The sequence below is a fragment of the Penicillium rubens genome (assembly GCF_028828025.1).
Source record: "Penicillium rubens strain IBT 27055 chromosome Unknown utg000004l_segment0_segment0, whole genome shotgun sequence".
Classification (NCBI taxonomy): domain Eukaryota; kingdom Fungi; phylum Ascomycota; class Eurotiomycetes; order Eurotiales; family Aspergillaceae; genus Penicillium; species Penicillium rubens.
Window position 1 is genome coordinate 4,274,549 of NW_026890602.1, and position 15,846 is coordinate 4,290,394.

General features: G+C 49.1%; 7 protein-coding genes across 7 annotated transcripts; 4 read left to right on the forward strand and 3 right to left on the reverse strand.

The window, feature by feature from the left end:
- Window positions 1-543: 543 nt before the first annotated feature.
- On the reverse strand, window positions 544-2,095 carry N7525_011553 (uncharacterized protein; the record flags this gene model as incomplete). Its single annotated transcript, XM_002560450.1, has 4 exons — window positions 544-1,086; window positions 1,156-1,782; window positions 1,832-1,859; window positions 1,914-2,095. 4 exons carry the CDS (start codon window positions 2,093-2,095, stop codon window positions 544-546), a joined length of 1,380 nt encoding a protein of 459 aa, XP_002560496.1.
- Window positions 2,096-4,419: 2,324 nt separating this feature from the next.
- On the forward strand, window positions 4,420-5,072 carry N7525_011554 (MAPEG family protein; the record flags this gene model as incomplete). Its single annotated transcript, XM_002560449.1, has 3 exons — window positions 4,420-4,424; window positions 4,488-4,777; window positions 4,873-5,072. The coding sequence occupies 3 exons, from the start codon at window positions 4,420-4,422 to the stop codon at window positions 5,070-5,072; spliced, it is 495 nt and encodes a 164-aa protein (XP_002560495.1).
- Window positions 5,073-5,972: 900 nt separating this feature from the next.
- pgxB (uncharacterized protein) lies at window positions 5,973-7,494 on the forward strand (the record flags this gene model as incomplete). The annotated part of the gene is made up of 5 exons (XM_002560447.1): window positions 5,973-6,314; window positions 6,363-6,530; window positions 6,586-6,759; window positions 6,813-7,058; window positions 7,111-7,494. The coding sequence occupies 5 exons, from the start codon at window positions 5,973-5,975 to the stop codon at window positions 7,492-7,494; spliced, it is 1,314 nt and encodes a 437-aa protein (XP_002560493.1).
- A 744-nt stretch (window positions 7,495-8,238) lies between these two features.
- N7525_011556 (uncharacterized protein) lies at window positions 8,239-9,883 on the forward strand (the record flags this gene model as incomplete). The annotated part of the gene is made up of 3 exons (XM_002560446.1): window positions 8,239-8,451; window positions 8,526-9,020; window positions 9,083-9,883. The coding sequence occupies 3 exons, from the start codon at window positions 8,239-8,241 to the stop codon at window positions 9,881-9,883; spliced, it is 1,509 nt and encodes a 502-aa protein (XP_002560492.1).
- A 355-nt stretch (window positions 9,884-10,238) lies between these two features.
- N7525_011557 (cytochrome P450) lies at window positions 10,239-12,071 on the reverse strand (the record flags this gene model as incomplete). Its single annotated transcript, XM_061215525.1, has 4 exons — window positions 10,239-10,853; window positions 10,931-11,315; window positions 11,377-11,816; window positions 11,868-12,071. 4 exons carry the CDS (start codon window positions 12,069-12,071, stop codon window positions 10,239-10,241), a joined length of 1,644 nt encoding a protein of 547 aa, XP_061068037.1.
- A 681-nt stretch (window positions 12,072-12,752) lies between these two features.
- On the forward strand, window positions 12,753-13,812 carry N7525_011558 (uncharacterized protein; the record flags this gene model as incomplete). The annotated part of the gene is made up of 2 exons (XM_002560444.1): window positions 12,753-13,471; window positions 13,527-13,812. 2 exons carry the CDS (start codon window positions 12,753-12,755, stop codon window positions 13,810-13,812), a joined length of 1,005 nt encoding a protein of 334 aa, XP_002560490.1.
- A 289-nt stretch (window positions 13,813-14,101) lies between these two features.
- On the reverse strand, window positions 14,102-15,254 carry N7525_011559 (lipase/thioesterase family protein; the record flags this gene model as incomplete). Its single annotated transcript, XM_002560443.2, has 2 exons — window positions 14,102-14,826; window positions 14,891-15,254. The coding sequence occupies 2 exons, from the start codon at window positions 15,252-15,254 to the stop codon at window positions 14,102-14,104; spliced, it is 1,089 nt and encodes a 362-aa protein (XP_002560489.2).
- Window positions 15,255-15,846: the final 592 nt, after the last annotated feature.

Below are 15,846 nucleotides of genomic sequence, written 5' to 3' on the forward strand. Positions count from 1 at the left end.
AGAAAAAAAGGTACATTTCTGTCGAACCAAGCATTGGTGTACTCGATATGTTGATATTTATCCTTTTCATCCTCGACGCGCGTGTTTTTGGCCCCTTTCACGTCTACATTCACGTCTTACGACTCGGTGCTGAGTATGATGCTGGGACTGGGTGCTGGGTATGGTGCTGGGTCTGTATAGGGGTCTATGTGCTGACAAAAGTGACTTATTTTTCCTATATGCCCCTAAAAAATAAGACCTGGCAGTCCTGAGACTCATCAATTACCACACGCACACACACACACACACACACACGGGATCCCCAGTAAAAATAGGTAACTTTTAATAAAATCTAGACTGTACAACGTATATCACTCTATAAAACCAATTCAAACCTCAAATCCTCTCGATCTCTTTCCCCGTTTCCTGACTGACAACCCGCGAACACGCCGGATCAACACAGTTCTTCCTCGAAATCGCAACGTAACTCTGAACCAATCTATCCAACAAAGATTAGCAGAAATCCTTTGATAGATCAGCCTCCAAACAAGAAAAAGAGTATACTCACGCCTGATACCGCTGAATATTCTGAATCTCCAAACCCGCCAAAGCCCCCAATGAATCCCGCACATCCTGCACCAAACTCATACATCGTCCCATACTGAAATCCGTCCTGACAACCACCCTCATCATCCCCATCGTCTCACAATCAGCAGCCATAGTATAAGCAGGCACAATCCACCCCCTCTCACGCAGTTTCCGCGCAAGCGCCCATTCATCCAAGAAGGCATTCTGCGTCGAACCCAACCTGAACGCCACGACTGGTAGGCCCCGACCACCGCCTTCACTCATGATTACGAAGCCCATTTCTCGTAGCTGGCTGGTGAGGTAGTCGGCTGTTCTCGTGAGGTTCTTCATAATGCTTGTGTACCCGCTTCGGCCCAGTCGGATGAGTTGGTAGTACTGTGCTATGATGTGGGATGCTGGTTTGGAGAAGTTCATTGTGAAGTTTAGTTGCTCGGCGCCTAGGTAGTCGATGTTGAAGACTAGCTCTTCGGGGAGGTACTCTGGGGACCGCCAGAGGGCCCAGCCGATGCCGGGGTAGACCTATGGGAGATCAGTATATTGGGCTGTAATTGGGCAGTTGGAGTTAAGGTGATTAATGACTGTACTTACTAGTCCGTATTTATGTCCAGAGACATTGATCGAGACGACGTTGGGTAATTTGAAGTCCCAAACTAGATCCGGGTTCACGAACGGGGCCACGAATCCACCGCTGGCGGCATCTACGTGGATGGGTGTGTCCAGTCCTTTCTTAATGAGAAGTTCACTGATAGCTTGTACGTCTTCGTACTGGCCCGTGTATGTTGTGCCGAGAATCGCGCAGATGCCGATGGTGTTCTCGTCGACCATGTCGACTGCTTGCACTGGGTCAATCACGTATCGCGTCTCCGTACATGGGACTAGCTTCTCGGCGATATCGAAGTACCTGGCTGCCTTTTCCCAGCAGACTTGGACGCCGCTGCTCATGATGAGGTTTGGGTTGGAGGCATCTTTCCCCTGGGCTTTGCGGTTGATTTCCCAACGTTTCTTCATTGCTAGGGTTGCTATCATGATTGCTTCGGAAGACCCTATACATGATGTGCCAAAGGCGGTTGGGGCTCCGTCGGAAACCGGGGAGTGGAATAGGTCGGCGAGGATGTTCAGACAGCGGTGCTCGATCTCGACGGATTTTGGGTATTCTTCGTGGTCGATGATGTTCTTGTTTGCTGATTCGGCGAGTAGCTTGAGGGCTTCGTCTTCCTGTTGTAGTGTTAGTGCCGGTCAAAGATAAGGTGAAAAGTTGAAATACCATGTAGGTGGTCACAAAACTGGCGAGGCTATATCGAATAATAAGTCAGTTTGGTTTTTGGACACTTGAGAAACATATTCACTTCAATATTGGCTGACCATCCAGGGTCAGGTCATCTTTGATCAACTGGTACGCCACATCTTTCGGCATCCCTCCATCCGGAAGTTGATGCGATGGCAGAGGCCTGGCAGCGAAGCGGGAGCCATAGACGTAAGAGCATTTGCTCTGGCCAGAAAGCTTGGGTAGTTCCTCTATAGAACCCATTATGCAACGAGGTGTGTATAATCAAATTGGGATACTTCAACTAGCAATACAGCCTTCAATTTATATTCTTGGTCTAACGTGTCGATGGTTGCATGCTGGAAAAAATATCTCATAGATCGCATGATAGAGTTTTGAGGTAACACAAGATATCATGATCAGCATAGTAAAGAAAAAGGGGGTTTGGGCACCGTTTCAAGTTGGGTTCTTCTCAACTTGAGGTATATACGAATATGACAACGTGATGAACATCAAGTCTAGTTAGAATGTATCTGATGCTATATGCAAATCTAGATCGGAGTTCTCCATCTGAGACAAGCCAAGACCTTCTAGAAACATTAGCATAGGTCATGATATAATATAATCGCAACTCCGTATTACAAATCGGTGTTGGGAATGATCCCATCCCTTGCTCTTGAATCGGGAACATTTTAGCCCTGGATTGCGGACAGGGCTGCTACTGGGTAATGCAAATACCAATGCGACTTAACTACTTGCCACATCTATAAACGAGGCGAAGCAATTAGCCCCTGACTTGGAAACATTCCCACTTTCTCGGGGTCGCCGATCCGAAAGGCCGAGGATGTGGCGCAGCACACGATAATATGTACAACATACAATTATATGGAATAGTTACTTACACGTAGTCAGGCAGCAAGATATGGAACGAGACAGGGCTATAGCACGAGTATGATAAATTCATTTTACTATAACTTTCATTGGGTAGCTACTCCGTAAGTTCGCAACTATGTCATGTTATCACCTATTTTTCGTGATTACTATAAGGGTTCAAAGTCCCTACGATCTGAGACCAGTATAAAGTATTACTCGTCCGAAAATAACCCTGTCTTCCTAACAGCGGATGATAAATTATATAGCCTTGTATATAAGGCTGACGGACTCATACTGAAGATGACTAGGTAGTTATACTCCGTATAACTATTTGTAGATATATATTTGCTCGAAACCAACCTTCCCTTTCCCTCACCTTTGCACCTTTATCTCCCTTGGTAGCCTGGACCCCAAAAGACACTTCCATCAAGGAAGCAAGACAAGCTTTTATATAGAGGCTACCGATGTATATCATAACCTGCATGTCCCCATCGACCGGCATCCTTCGGTGTCCACGGGTGTTACGCTCAATACCAGCCACCCCCATGAAATGTTTAGCCGTCAGCTTCATCTCGCAATATTTCGAAACCAGTCCCAGTCCCAGTCCCTATACTTGACCTTAGGTGGCCGGCATGATGCTCGACATCTGTGGCAATGATCAAGATCCACGACGCGACCAAGAAGGGTAATGTTGAGATACTGCCTTTGAATTAATTATGCTTGTCATCTCTCCTTGTAATCATTTGTTCTGACATTAGACCGGGATTTTTAGGTAGCATCACTTACTACCCGAACGAGCGATGTATCATACCAATCACGGGGGTCACAGCTATCAAAAAGGGCCTTTCAGACGAACTTCGATTTCGACTAAACCCGGCAGACTGAACGAAACTGACTTACAGAGCGCCTCTCTGGAACGCAACCGTGGAAGATACAAGTGAACTCGGTCCTCTCGACAAAAGAAGATGAACCTTGAAGTGAACGCAAGGGATACCAAGGCAATCTGGGTCCTAGAAGTGCGGATGGCGTTTCAGAGAACGTGGTCCGATTGCCTGAAATGGTTGGAGGAACACGACGATGATCTTTATCCCAGGGAGAGAGACTGCCCAACTCCCTGTACGAGATATGCTGTGAGATATGCTGTGTGCAACCGGGGTAGGTCGCAAGGAACATGCGCTCTGGCCATCTGATTTAATTCAGACGGCGACTTGAAGCCAAATAGATGGCCCATGGGCGACCCAGTGGTGTTGTGGGCCTTTGGCTTGCCTTTCCTTGCCGTATACGCCGACTATTACGTGCCCACGGGCTCCCAGCCAATTAGCTGGGGTCGATCGTAAGGTCCAGCACGACAGTCTGGCTCAAGGATTCCACTTCGGCCAGTTCCTCGCACCTATTCCCGTACCTACAACGGACAAGACGCTACATCTGGAATACACCTTCGTCCCTGGAGAAGATAGTAACAACCATCATACTCTCAGATTTTCGATCATATCCAATTAAAATTGCGAAGTTGTATTAAAACATCGAATCCATAGAGGGTATTTCCACTCAAAAATAGGGAAAGAATAGAATGGTGTACGGAGTAGAGGGAATCGAAGGTGGAAGTGGACCCCTTCGTGTGTCAGATGATTTGCCTCGGCTCTTTGAAAGTTCCAACGTCGGTCTCATTGAAAAGGACAGAACTAACACAATTCAACAATCTCTCATATTCAATAATGTCGTAAGTGCCCATATACACTCACCAAGAGAGAATGAAACTCGAAACTAACCTTCACCTTCACAGTGCCCTTTTCACAACTCTCGGCCTCCGCGCCCCTGACCAGCCACCCGCGAACCACGCGTCAGCCTTACTGATGGTCAATTGGTTCTTCGCGTATATTTTGTCGAGCCCCCGCGGTGCAAAGATCCGTATGGGTCTCGATCACAATGCCAACCCCCGTGAGGACTTGACTACATACGGTGAGGCGGCCGTGCAGTCGGGGAAGATTACCCGTCGCACCCTTGACAAGCTCAAGCGGCAGACGTCGGCGCACGCCAATGCGCAGGAGGGGTATACTTTGTTTGTTGCAGCGAGTATGTGGAGTTGAATTTCTACCCCCCAACCTACTTCCTTATCCTTTTCTCTCGGGTTTGTGGTGAAATTGCTGCACTGTACTGACCTTGTCTAGTTCTTGTCTCCTTGTACGCCGGTCTCCCCAATGAGACTATCAACACTGTCGGTGTTTGGTATTCGGTTTCCCGTGTCGCATATCACCTGCTCTACTGCAACGTCGAATCTCATTCTTTGAGCTTTCTGCGCTCAGCGGCTTGGTGGTCTGGGAACATCAGCTGTCTTTATGCGCTGGTGCAGGCCAGCAAGGAGTTGTAAAATAGATAGAGGCAATTTTTCATTGTCCCCCTATCTCCGATTATAGATGAGCTGAACAATACCATACAATTGCATGTATTATCCGGCCACTGGGTTAAGGTGGCAGTCCAGATAAACTCTGGAAGATGGCGTGACTAGACGTTATAGACGCCCTCGGCCATCGAAGTCTACCACGACTGGTTGAAGAATATATTGAGGATATCAGATGAAGGTAAGACACGAGGGGGCTGCCCGTCAAGAAATGTCTTCAACAGTGACGACGAATTGCCACGGGACAACTCACTCCATCCAAGACTGGGCGCCAGCCACGACAAACACAATATCCAACGAAAACTGAAAACCGGAAGAAAGGAGGCCTCGACAGTCCCCCCAGCCTGGAAAAACTGCGAGACCACGACGAGAACGTTGAATGACGAACTGTGCCGCTGATTGGTGGAAGAACCCAACCCTCCAGGCAGAGATCAGCCCCAGACGGGGGAATATGAATCCCGGCCATAACACTCGGCCATAACAATTTGGAATCTGAATAACCCAACGCCTGAGCTCGTTAGGCTCATCCTGTCTCTCCGCATCCTCCCGCTTATCCGATACCCTTGGCGAAATGCGGAGAAATGACTCCATTGCCTGTCTATACTCAACACCGCTAACTCACCCTATCGCCGCATTCCACATCTCCTGCCGATCACACTAGCGTGCGATGGAATTGCTTTTTTACAGGCGGAGAAATCTCTTCCCCCTGCCCGTGCCGTTCCCCGGACATTGGTAATCTGGGGAAAAGCGTGGGCGCCATTTGCTAGGACCGATATCCCGGGATATTCTTATAAATTAGCAGGGTCGCCTGCTTAACTCTCCTACGGATCAAGCCGACAGAGTACCAATTGGTTTCATTGACCCGCTATAATGAAGTTCCTCGCTATCGGTGCGCTCCTGCTCAGCACAGTTAGTGCTCTTGCGACAGAGCATATTATCAAAGGTGCCCAGATCATCCCGGCCAGCGATAAAGCAGGTCTGAAGAAGATCGGCGCTCATGGGCATCACAAGCACCACGACCGTCGGACAGTGACAATCCGGTCATCGAAGAGCGACACCGATGATATTTCGGATGACTTCCTTTGGGGAATCAAGGCCGCCAACCACGGCGGCAGACTTCTCTTGCAAAAGGGGAAGACCTATGTCATTGGCAAGAAGCTCGATCTCAGCTTCTTGGATGATATCGAGGTACAGCTGGAGGGTGAAGTGAAGGTATATAGCCCAAGACTGTGATTGGTTGAACTGCCCTGACATGAGCAGTTCACCGACGATATCGACTACTGGCAAGCAAACCACTTCTACTACTCTTTCCAGAGATCTATCACTTTCTGGGTGTGGGGTGGTCAGGACATCAAGATCTTCGGAAAGGGTACTCTCAATGGCAATGGTCAGGAGTGGTACAATGCCTTTGCTGGCATGGAAATTCTGGTGAGCATAGCATTCCAAGAGAGTTCGGAATGGCATGTGCTAATGGATAATTTAGGACCCGGATAACGTCTTCTACCGTCCCGTTCTGTTCGTGACTGACAACGCTACCCGCGTGTCTGTCGAGGGTATCACCCAACTCAACTCCCCCTGCTGGACCAACTTCTTCGTCCGTACCAAGGATGTCTCTTTCGATGATGTCTACATCAACTCCTTTTCCACCAACGCATCTGTGAGTCGTACATCTGGTGCCATTATCAATCAAGTCTAATCACCCTTCCGCAGGCTTTGCCCAAGAACACCGACGGATTTGACTCCTTCAACGTGGACGGTCTCCGTGTGACCAACACCCGCGTCGATGTCGGCGATGACTGCTTCGCCCCCAAGCCCAACACCACCAACATTTTCGTGCAGAACTTGTGGTGCAACAACACCCACGGTGTCAGCATGGGAAGTATCGGACAGTACCCGGGAGTCGAAGATATCATCGAGCATGCCTGGATTGAGAACGTGACCCTGGTGAACGGCCAGGTAAGACAACTCTCCCAAGGTGAATCATGACCGATCCTAATTTGAATTCAAGAACGGCGTTCGTCTCAAGGCCTGGGCTGGACCGGACGTCGGCTTTGGTCGCATCAACAACATCACATACAAGGATGTTCGCGTCGAAAACACCGACTCCCCTATCGTGTTGGATCAGTGCTACTTCAACATCGACGCCGCCACCTGTGCCGAATACCCGTCGTCAGTCAACTTCACCAACATTAACTTCGAGAACATCTATGGCACCTCGTCAGGCAAGAATGGCAAGGTTGTCGCTGACTTGACTTGCTCGCCCAATTCTGTGTGCACGGATATCCATCTCTCCGATATCGATATTACTAGCCCGGCTGGGGGTCCTCCCATCGTGACCTGCGATGGAATTGACGGAGATGTTGGTGTGGAGTGCCAGTCAAGCTCAGCTTAGATGGTTCAGTATAGCGCCGAGAAGAATAGTCTATGGAAATAGCCATAAATCAAAATTCCAAAGTGATCTGAAGGAAAAACTACTTAGTAGCACAAAATGTTGACTTAAATAGGAAGTGTAGTCCGAGGGATGTACGTCCGAAATCAACGGAGTAGTCATCTCCGAGTTAACCCGCTGATCAGCTCTCCACACCGCGGGAAATAGTCCAACCGATTACTAGGAGTGATTTCAGCATCGTCAAGTCTCTTCCCCAAGAGAAATAGATGCTAATATCCGATCCGGACGACGTCCCTAACAGCAGCAACAGAGGAGATTCAAAACCAAGCCGTCATCCTGGATACCATCTCGTCATGATGAATACAGTTGTCCTCCTACTAGACTGTTCTCTCCCCACACCCCACACTCTACCTCTATCTGAATGGGGGACCGGCTGAAACTATACCCGCCCTTTGGCTTTGGTATCGTGCCTTGCTGGGTATGGTCCAGGATTCGGGAGCCTAGTATCCTGTAGATGCTTACTCCGTACCGGGACTTGCAAATCTTTCCAATCCGGGGAGATGAATCCACAGTCTCCTTTTCCCCCACCCCTCAGATCCCCCGGAAACGCGGAGTATGGGGAAAGGGCGGGATCCCAGATTTGACGGGGTCTTTGCTATAAGAATGGCGTAAGGTGCTTCTGCTTATTTCTTTCTTCTCTTCGTCTGTGCTATTATCTTTCCGCAGATCCTAGCTTTTATATTCAACATGGAGAAGGCAGATAGCCAACACCAGCACATTGAAAGCGCAAATTCTAATCAAATGGAGTCTGGAAAGCAATGTGACTTCTACGTCGAAGACCGAATAACCCATCTATCCGAGGGACACCGTCAATATATTCTTGCGAAGCATGGAACGCTCGATCTAGAGCCAATTCCTGACATGACCGATACTGATCCATACAATTGGCCGCAATGGAGGGTGAGGGACCACAACCCCTATCATCAATCATCAATTCACACTTCAACCTTGTTTCTAATAAGATACCATGGTAGAAAAACTTGAACTTGACCCTAGTCGCCTTCCACGCCATGATGGGCACATTCACTGCCTCGTCAATCCAATCTGTATTCGAAAATATCTCCGAAGACCTCGACGTCAGTATGCAGCGGACCAGCTACCTCGTCTCTCTCTTCATTGCCGTGCTAGGCGGCGCGCCTCTCTTCTGGCGCCCGCTGTGTAATCGGTATGGCCGACGGCCCATCTTCCTCATCTCGTTGATCTGCAGCTTGGTTGGAAATGTTGGCTGTGCGAAGAGCCCTTCCTATGCAACTATGGGTCTCTGCCGTGCTATTACTGCCTTCTTTATCAGCCCTGCGGCTGCTATCGGTAGCGCCGTTGTTGCGGAGACTTTCTTCCGGAAAGATCGTGCTCGATGCATGGGCGCGTGGACCGTAATGGTCACCCTGGGTGTTCCTGCTGCTCCGTTTATCTTTGGGTTCGTGGCTTTGCGTGTGGGCTATCGTTGGATTTATTATATTCTTGCAATCGTGAGTTTTCTTTACTATTCACCCCCCGGAGACAGATCCGTCTAACCATTGGCTTCGAACAGGTCAACGCAGTCCAGTTTGTCCTCTACTTCTTCTTCGGATCGGAATCCCTCTATGTCCGCAGCAACGTCCCCCCTGACAACGTCATAGCAGCCAAGCGGAGTCTTTTCAGATTCCGCCGCATCGACCCTACACCGTTGAAACTTTGGGACTTCTTCCAGCCCTTGATCTACGTGATGAAACCATGCGTGATCATCCCAGCCGTCGCCTACGCAATGATCTTTCTCTGGGGCGGTATCGTACTCACGATCGAGATCTCCCAGGTCTACCCTGCCAAGTTCGGCCTCAACACCCAGCAGGTCGGTCTGCAATTTCTGGGTATTATTATCGGGTCTGTCGTTGGTGAACAGATCGGCGGGTTTATTTCCGATCGTTGGATGCTTATACGTCAGAAGCGGACTGGAGAACCATCTCCGCCGGAATACCGTCTTTGGTTGAGTTATATCGGCCATGCTTTGACGATCTGTGGTATTGTGGTTTTTGCTATCGAGATCCGGGATTCTGGCGGTGCATGGACTATTGCCCCCGTTATTGGCACCGCTATTGGCGCTTGTGGTAATCAGATCGTTACTACTGTTGACATTACTTATGCGGTTGATTGTTACCGCGAAGATGCTGCCAGTGTCGGTGTTTTTATTACCTTTGTTCGGCAGACTTGGGGATTCATTGGTCCTTTCTGGTTCCCTGAGATGTTCGAGATTGTTGGATGGGCTGGTGGTGCTGGCATTGCCGTTGCTCTCATCGTTGGTGTCAGTGTCATTCCGACTATCTTGGTGCAGTGGCGAGGAGCAGGCTGGCGTTGATTGACATGGCTGTGGACATACAAGTGCTCTTTTTATCAGCTAAATGAGAGAATGTAGATGCCAACACAGACGATGCTGCCCACGTTGCAACCTACTCAATAGTATCGGAATATGGAGTACACTGTATGTATGCAGCAGTGAGCCCACTTCACGCTACTGTGCAATATCATATCGACTCAATCCTTCTTCTTGGTCGAGTATACTATAGTTACATATAATCTAGTTTGCTCGGGGCTAAGTCGGGGAGGTTCAACCTGTCCTTATTATCCAAACTAATCCACAAACAGTTAGAAGCTACCAACATGAAGCCAGCAAACATAAAACAGATCGTAAATCATCAACTACATATTTGAATTTACCACTCGTCAATCCTCCGCATCCTCAAATGCATCCCCTCAACCGGCTTAATAGTAACAGCCCCAGCAACATGGATCTCCTGCTTCGGATCCTGCATTTCAAATAAAAACCGGCCAACAACACCAGCAACCGCACACCGCAACTCCGCACGCGCAAAGTCCTTCCCAATACAAGATCTCTGCCCATGCAGGAACGTAATCTGCGCGAAATTCGTCGACGCCCCGCCATTATTGTTCGGGATACAGTGCCCGTTCTTGTCCGTGTCGATCCAGCGCTCCGGTACGAACTCCTCCCCGTTTTCGCCCCAGAAGAGCGGGCTCCGATTGATCGCCCACGGACACAACACCACTCGTGTCCCTTTCGGGATGTACTTCCCTGCTATGACGGTGTTGCGGACTGATTCGCGGATTGTGGTTGGAACCGTTGGGTACAGACGGAGAACTTCTTGACAGACGCCGTTTAGTAAAGGGAGCGATTCGAGATCCTGGTAGGTTATCGGGCTATTGCCTGATGGGATCTTGGAGCGGATCTCATCTCGGAGGCGGGTTTGGTATTCTGGGTGCAGGTGGAGGAGATAGCAGGCCCAGGTTAAGGCGCTGGCGGTGGTTTCGTGCTGTGCGGAGTTAGCTAGTTGCTCAACTGCTGATATACTGGTTCATTATAGCAATGCAGCTGTGGTCGGATACTCACTCCAGCGGCCAAAAATGTCAACATCTGATCAACCAACTCCGTATCCGAGAAATCCCCGCCAAGCATCATCGTTCCCAGAATATCAGCCTCGAGATCCTGAGCGGAAACCTTGGATCCAGCAAGACTGGCTCGCTTTTCGCGCACAATCTCATCGCAGGTACTGCGTAGATACGCCGTCTCCGCATTCAGTACGTCATTCTGTCGCCAGGGCACACGCCTCGCCATCCACTGCGGCAACGCAAAGTTCATCATCAGAAACGCCATCTTCTCCTTGGTCGGCTCGAGGATCTTCGCGAAGCTATCTGCCACCTTGTTTCGCTTGTTCTGAAGCGAACCAAAGTCACGTCCCATTGCTATAGGCCCGATTATGTCAAGGGTGAGGCGGCTGCATGATTGTTAGTATACCATGAACAATCCGGGGACCATGCGATGTCTATAACACGTACCTCGCCCACTCGGACATCTCAATCTTACCCTCTTGGTCCTCTGGACCCGTTCCATCCATCGGTTGGACCTTGATTTCTTTCTCGAGCTCATCCAGTAACTGTCCCGTCTTGCTCCACATGAGCGAATACATCGAACGTATATTCTTAATGTTGAACGCGGGCGTGAGTGCTTTGCGTTGCTTCTTGTGCGCTGCGCCTTCAGAGGTAATCATCCCGAAGCCGATGATCCGTGCGAGGAAATTGCGCATTCGCCATGGCTTCTCAAAGTCGTATGTGTTCGTGCTCATGACATCTAGCAGGGCTTGGTGGTTGGTTGGGATCACGTAGCTTCGATTGAACGTGTCGCGCATGTGGATGAGTCCTTCATTTGGGACGGTTTTCATCCACTGGAGGGGTTTTGTTCCCCGTGGCGAGTCGAAGACGAGTTCTACATGTGAGCCCTGTAGGAGGTTAGGGGTTTGTGCATACTTTGGTTGTGCTTTGTCTCCTACCTTGACTTTCGGTAGATGCCGCGTTGGGCTTAGTAACAATGGCCATATTATTATGTTGTAGAAGGCCTTTAGGAGGATGTTTACTCCCAGTGCGCTGAGACAGATTCTCTGAAAGGTTGTGTCTGTCAAGATAGTGCGTTGGAGGAAATACGCCTCGGCAAGGGTGAATGCGCCCACTGCCAGTACACTGTCACCAAGGGCCATATTTCTTTGAATCGAGTTGAAAGAAAAAAAGCCTCGGATTCAGGAGTTGAAGCTCATATCTCAATTTTGTATCGGATATGCCTCCATATGCCCCCATATGCCCCACAGGGATCGGCAGTCCTGTTGGGGTGACCCGTGCGAGACCTCGGCTCTGTGAATTACCATTATTTGGATCTGCATGTTGTTGTATGTCATCAAGAGGTAGAGATCTAATTAGTATTGCACTATGTTAGCTTGTGATGTTCAAGTATTTCCCGTGGAGGCTTAGGCCGAGTAGAGGAGTTCATACTGGACAACCTTGGAAGTTAGGGCTGGAAGGGGGGGATGACCGCGACAATGCGGGGATGCCAAGAGACATGTGAAGAGACATGCAAGACATGAAAGACATGAAAGACAACAGACGAACATATTCAAAGAAAGCTCGATCTGAATTCAGTCTAAATGAAGATGTCATGACTGTCGATCTCTTGTCGATCCCTGTGGGGAATATTCTCTCGCATAGATTTCCTCATTAGTGGGAAATCCCTAAAATGTGAAGCCTCGGTTGAATATATGCCCTAAATATCAGCCATGTCCTTAACACCTTAATAGCCTTTAACGTACTTATTATCCTTAATATAACCCGGTCATTCTTTATCCTCCGATAAACCTCACCTCACTTCATCCATACCAGTAGTAACAATGTCTACCCTCAACCTCATCACCCAATATACTCAAACGGCTCTATCACACCTCCCAGAGCCCGCCCAAGATCTCCTCCACCATCCAACAGCCCAAAAGGCGATCGGAGTTCTCGCCGCCCTCACCCTCCTCCGCATCACAAACCGCTTCCTTTCAAAACGCACCTTGCAAAACTGGACCTCCAACCAACCATGGATCCCAGCCCGCGAGCTCATCTTGCTAACGGGCGGGTGCAGCGGAATCGGCAAGCAGGTCATGGAAGACCTAGCGCGCACAGGAGTGCGCGTCATCATCCTTGATATTAATGAGCCGACTTTCTCACTACCTGCCAACGTCACCTTCTACAAGGCGAATATCACTTCCTCGGCTGATATTGCCCAAGTCGCGAATACCATTCGCGAAAACCACGGCGATCCTACAGTCTTGGTCAACAATGCGGGCATTGGACATGAGGGGACCATCCTCGATGAGCCTGAAGAGAAGATTCGTCAGACTTTCGAGGTCAATACCCTCTCCCATTTCCTTATGGTGAAGGAGTTCTTGCCGGCCATGGTGAAGGCGAACCATGGTCATGTCGTCACTATTGCTAGTATGGCGAGCTTTGTGGCTCTCGGTGAGATCGTGGATTATTGTTGCTCCAAGGCTAGTGCGCTTGCTTTCCACGAGGGCCTGCGTCAGGAGTTGAAGTATTGGTACAATGCGCCTAATGTGCGCACTAGGTGAGTTACTCTCGGATTTACTGTCAGGGGAACTTTTACTGATTCTTGCTTTTAGTGTTGTTCACCCCTTCTGGGTACGTACGCCCATGATCAAGATGCTCACGGACCACGAGGCCCATTTGAAGCAGCCCATCATGACCCCCCAGGTCGTGTCCGATGCTATCTGCAAGCAGATCTTGACGCAGACTAGTGGTCAGGTTATTCTGCCTGCCAGTCAGTCGGTGGCTAGGTTGGTGCGGGCTATGCCGACCTGGATGCAGGAGGGTGTGCGCACTTTTGCATCGGGTGCGTTGAGAAGGATGCGTATTGCGCAGCAGGCGGAGAAGGAGGCTCAAGCGTAGTGGATATGATTTTGGCAATGATTGAAATTTGACTTATGTTGTACGCATTTTGGATTTGGTAAACGATGAATGTACATACTATTAAGGGTTGAAATATCACAGGCTGGTCCATGGACTTATGATATTTATAGGAATAGCCGATGTGTATTTCTTTCTTTTTCTGGGTAATTAGTTCGTATAATATCGGACCTCTATGGCTTGGATATTTCTGCTAAAGCTAACGCGCCATGGATTGTTTTGCCACTGTAAAATATATACTCAATCCATGTATGTACAATGTTATATAGAATCACACCATCAATTCGGCCAACACAGCCTCAACCTTCTTCCCCTGCTCTGTCTTCGTGGCATTTCCCAACTCCAAATGATAAATCGGCGCCACATGACACTCACGATGCCCAACAAACACCTCCACATTCTCAAAGCCCTCCTTGAACTTCGCCGCAAAGTCCTGAATCAGAGGCAACATGATCTCATTCCCGCCCGCGGTAATCAACACCGAGTTCACTGGGAACGTCGTAAACCAATCCGCCGGTGCAGTCGATAGATCAGTGTAATAGTCCCGCTTGCCCGCACCAATATAGGCTGCCGACCACGGTCCCGCAACTGCCGTCGTGATGATATCGCCACCGTGGTAGATCTCTATTTCGGGGAAGTCTTTCTCAAGTAGTGTCCATGGTGCGATCATCACTGCTCCGCCCAGGTTGCTGTGCAGTTGCAGGGAATCGATCTCTGCGTGTGGGTGGGCCAGGTGAGAGAGTACTCCACCAACCAGATTCCCGCCTGCAGAGTCGCCACCCAGGAAAACCGTGGCTGGGTCGCGGTTCGGCTGCGAGAGGATATATCGCAGACAATTCACAGCCTGGCGGAGTTGAGTCGGGTAGACTGCAATTGGCGCCAGGGTGTAGGTCAGACTGAAGACCGCGACACTTTTACCGGATGCTTTGAGGTCACGTAGCAGCTGAGCGTAGAATTTGAAATAGCCCATGTTAGCCGGTAGTCCGAAGCCACCCCCTGAATGATGGTTAGTATCCGATTGAATAGGAATAGGGGGTTTCTTTCTTTGTTGCATACATACCGTGGAACCAGACCAACACGTTGTCGGCATTTCGATCGCCTACCCAGTGGCCCAATGCCCCATCACCCAATTCCACGGACTCGGGGAGTCTGCCAGTCTTCTTGGAGTGTCGCTCATAGATCTTGTGGGATGGCGGTAGAATGTACTGCATCTGAGTCGTGGTCAACCGCGCGGTCGCCTTGCGGAACACCGCATATCCCAAATGAAGGGACAAAGACTTGGCTTGGCGTTCGCTGCGTCGAAGACCAGTGAGGAGGGCATAGATGTAGGCGATGACGATGGAGACCACAGCCGGGAAGAAGTCCAGTTTCTCCTTTAAGGAGAGCTTCACTTTGGTTACTTTGGTTATTTTGGTGATAGACATGACTGGACTTTCATGATTTCACAGAGGCCATGACAAGTATGTTGTATATTGTATGTACTCCGTACAATATTGTATATCGTAGCCCGTCGAAGTGTGAAAGCGACGATCCTTCGCATGGCTATCCCGAATAGGAAGGTGCCGAGGCTGGGGAATTCCTCGGCCATGTCTTTGACATTGTATGAGTACTAAGTCCTCTGTAGGTTAGATCTCTATACTGCATTTTACATGTCTATCTTTTTATATTTGAGGTTATAGGACTATAGATCTCTATCTCCATCGCTATATCTCTATAGATCTGAGATTAAACCAACCGGATTGATCGGAGATCGGTGTAACTTGCAAGGTCTTTTATATACACTGACTATAAATACATCTATGATATACTATATACTACGAAGTATACTATACTCTACTAATAATCCCCTGCATCTGCATCTCCCCGATCTCCCCGTGCAGATTTTATAAGGTTCTGCTGTTTACCCCAAATGTCGATCTGCCGATCAAAAATGTCGTGAAACCGAGGCATGTGAAGTTTTTTAAATAAACTAAATAAACCTCCGTTCGTTTAATTGTTGAATGTTTCTACACTTGT